Source organism: Chanos chanos, chromosome 13 (genome assembly GCF_902362185.1).
Source record: "Chanos chanos chromosome 13, fChaCha1.1, whole genome shotgun sequence".
In the NCBI taxonomy this organism is placed as follows: domain Eukaryota; kingdom Metazoa; phylum Chordata; class Actinopteri; order Gonorynchiformes; family Chanidae; genus Chanos; species Chanos chanos.
In genome coordinates, this window is record NC_044507.1 from 16,362,044 (window position 1) to 16,365,777 (window position 3,734).

At 47.3% G+C, this 3,734-nt stretch overlaps 1 protein-coding gene across 1 annotated transcript in view; it reads left to right on the plus strand.

Moving 5' to 3' along the window:
* Nucleotides 1-3,523, plus strand: part of adgrl1a (adhesion G protein-coupled receptor L1a) — an 85,209-nt gene extending 81,686 nt beyond the window's left edge. The window contains exons 23-25 of the mRNA XM_030789623.1: nucleotides 366-488; nucleotides 1,941-1,958; nucleotides 2,247-3,523. Coding sequence (XP_030645483.1) covers nucleotides 366-488; nucleotides 1,941-1,958; nucleotides 2,247-3,133 — 1,028 coding nt within the window. The 3' untranslated portion in view covers nucleotides 3,134-3,523. The remainder of the gene's footprint in view (nucleotides 1-365; nucleotides 489-1,940; nucleotides 1,959-2,246) is intronic.
* Nucleotides 3,524-3,734: the final 211 nt, after the last annotated feature.

Genomic DNA, 3,734 nt, shown 5'->3' on the forward strand with positions numbered 1-3,734 from the left:
ATTTACCATTGCTACACTTCCAATACTCTGCTTTCCTCTTTCATTACTGAATAAACAGTTTATCAAATCACATCATTTCCATATCATACACCCCGCTTTTTTTTCTCTTTCTATGAGACATTAAATTTGATCAAATGTTTCCATGACAGTCATTCCATATCTTCGTCCTGTTAAGAATGATATCACTGGCTGTATTATTCATGTATCGACCGTTTAAATATCTTCACTGGTAATACGAGAAATGGATCATTTAAAAATGTGAACTGCCTGTGTCACACATATTTAAAGTCGACTTTTCTGCCGTAATTCTGATGCTTTGAGTCTAAGACTGAGCTTTTTGCCTTTTTTTTCTTTCTTTCACTCAGCCACCATGGGAAATCATCTCCTGACCAATCCGGTGTTGCAGACACGCACTGGCACCTCCCCTTACAACACCTTATTGGCTGAGAGTTTTACCCCGCCCTCTCCGGGGGTCTTCAACTCAACTGGTCAGTTTGTCGTTACCATGCTAACTCTGAGACTGTGAGTGTATGTTTGTGGGTGTGTGCGCGCGTGTGTTTGCGTGTGCGCGCGTGCGCGCGCGCGAATAAAAGCTCCACATTATACTTTCAGCTTGACTCAGACAAGAGGACAGAATCTAGCCGCCATCTGGACAGCTTTTTCATAATCCTGTCGTTTGGATATGAAAAGGAAAAGCGTTGATTAGACGACACACTGTCCTACTGTTTGACACACAGCATTCTGAGAATATTTATACATTTTCCCTCAGAGATTCAGCATACACACAATCCACACACACATACACACACACGCCGATCGGAGGACCTAGAAGCTGCGGGCAGCATACTCTCTGTGGCTGTAGGGTTGTTGTTTTTTTTTTTTTCCCTGAGAGGGGTTTGGGGAGGGTGAGCAGACAGAGTGAGACAGACAGAGAGTGAGAGTGAGAGGATAAGAACAGTCCCCATGTCTGAGGGACAGAAATTTAAGACAGGGTTTCTGTTAAATATTTTAAATTCTTTCACTGTAATGCATCAGGCTGTCATCGCCGAGCCGCACGGTACGGCAGACATTTTTAGAACGCGTGCAGAGAAGGGGATGGAGAGAGGAGGAGGAGGAGGAGGAGAAAAAGGAGGAGTGCTTCATTAGAATGTCTAATTGCTTTTTACCAAAGAGGAGAGCTGATTAAAATCGTATCACTCATTAAAATTTCAAATCCACACACCAGCGAGTTTTTTTTTACCGCGCCTCGACTCCCATTTTGTGTACGGCAACACAGTGGAAGAGAAAGCACAACATTCCTCACCGTGCGTGTAGAAGAAGCTTTTCAGGCTGCCAGAAGATGAATTATGTATCGTAAAGAGCGTCGCACTGTTTTTACACACCCTCCTGCTCCTATGAGGGGCAAAGTAATCCATAACGATCTAATGTCTAAGCTACAGGTAACCGAAATATATGTGTGTGTGTGTTTTCTGTGTCTGTCTGTGTGTAGATGTATGAGAGTAGCTGTATTTTTCTTCATATTGTATATTCATTTTTATTTGTTTAGATATGTAGTTCTCAACTCCAGTTCTTAGGGACTCGCTAGATAAGACATTTTTGCCCCAGCCCGGCGCTATCACACTTGATTCACTTTATCTTGTGATTACAGAGCCTCTGGTTTCTTGAACTGAGTGTTCTGCTGGTAGTCATTCACTGAGATGTGCTGTCTACTGGGTCCCCAGGACTGGAGCTGAGAATCACTGGTTTAGATGGATGACGACTGAATGATGTTTGTCGGATGAGAGCAGAAAATAAATAGAACAAATGCTACAGGGAGAGACCAGGAGAAAGACAAAGAGCAGATGAGCCTGGAATTACACACTGACGTTTGTTTGTTTGTTTATTTATTTATTCATTTATTTTATTTATTTCTCTTTCATGGCCTGTTTGTGGATCTACAGGGACCTTCCGGGATCCAAGTATGACTTTTTTTTTTTACGATGTTTAGAATTCGGAGAGATCATCTCTCAATGGTCGTTTCACAAGACTAAACTTACAGATGTATCATTAATTAATACTTCTACTTCTGCATACTTATTGCTGTTTATTATTGCCCATGCAATTATCTGGTGATGCCTCTCGAGTCTGTTAATCTCTTTGTGGGGGATTGTATTTCATGTTCTGATTGAATCTCAGATTTTATAACCAGTGAAAGTGTGATGTTAAAAAAGCGAATGACTTTTTCCTCTGCTCTCATCTGTTTGCAGAGGGCACTCTGTCCAAGGCACGGGATCAATGTGGAATGGAGACACTGCCACTGAACGGAAACTTCAACAATAGCTATTCTCTACGCGGTATGGGAGAGGCTGGTGGCACTGGGGGCAGCTGCGATTTCCTGGGGGGTGGAGTCGGGGGCGGAGACAGTCCGCCACCCCTGCTGAACCCGCGAGGCTCTGAGACCCTGGGCGGGATCCGACGGAACCTGTCGGACGCAGCGGCCTTCGAGAAGATGATCATCTCCGAATTAGTACACAACAACTTGCGAGGCGGAGGAGCCGGGGGCGGGGACAGAGTCTGCGGAAGCTTGGCCAGAGGCCGCGCCCACATAGGAGGAGGTCGTGGGGGCGGGGCCGAGCCAGCAATGAGCATGGAGGAAGAGGAGGATTTCCTGGGGAGGGAGGCGCGTCAGCGTACGCCGCAGGACGTGGAGCTGCTCTATAAGGCACTGGAGGAGCCGCTGTTGCTCCAGCGCGCGCAATCCGTGCTCTACCAGAGCGACCCGGAGGAGTCCGAGAGCTACACGGCCGACCTGACCGAAAGCCTGGGCCACAGCGGGCACAGCGCGGCCGAACAGGGCCACAGCGGAGCGCCCGACTCCCCCGCCCGGGACTCCCTCTACACCAGCATCACCAACCTGCGAGACTCGCCCTACCCCGACAGCAGCCCCGAGCCGCTGGAAGTGGTCCCGCGTTCCGCTCAACCCCCAGAGGAGCTCTATTACAGCTCCGGCCGACCGGCCCTGGGCTCCCGCGGCGGGCCCATGCAGACCTTCTATCAGGCCCCGCCCAGGAGGCCCAGCGGCGACGCCCATCAGGCCCAGGAGCCGGCCCACACTGAGGGAGACGGACAGATGCAGCTGGTGACAAGTCTGTGACTATGAGGAGGAGGAGGAGGAGAATGATGATATGGAGCACTGTAACAGGCATGGGTGATGTGATTGTGGTTATGATTATGATTATGATATTGATGATGATGATGATGATGATTATGATGATGATGATGATGGCTGCCACTTCTCCATCCCCTTATAACTTACTGTCTAACACTTCCCTCATGTTTTGCTGCCTTTTTTAAAATTATTTGTCGGATTTTTTTTTTTTTTTAATGCAAGAGATTAGGGAAAAAAAAGGATACGCATAGAATCAGTTCTTTTTTTTTTTCCATCGCTCTGTATCCATGGCAGCAGGCCAGTCAGTTTTCTGTTCGTCCTCTGTGACTGAGCAACTTTTCTTTTCAACGCCATCTTCTCTCCCCTCCTTACCCTACACACACACACACACACACACACACAAACACACACACACCCATCAAGTTCAACCATCCACACACTCTCAATCAGCCACTCATCCTCTCGGTTGTTCTCTCAAACTCCCTCCTGCTTCTGCTCTGTGAGGTTTGTTTTTATTGCATATCAAACCGGCAACTTTTTTCACCCTTCTGTTCTTTTCTTCTTTTTTTTTTTTTGTCTCCGTTTC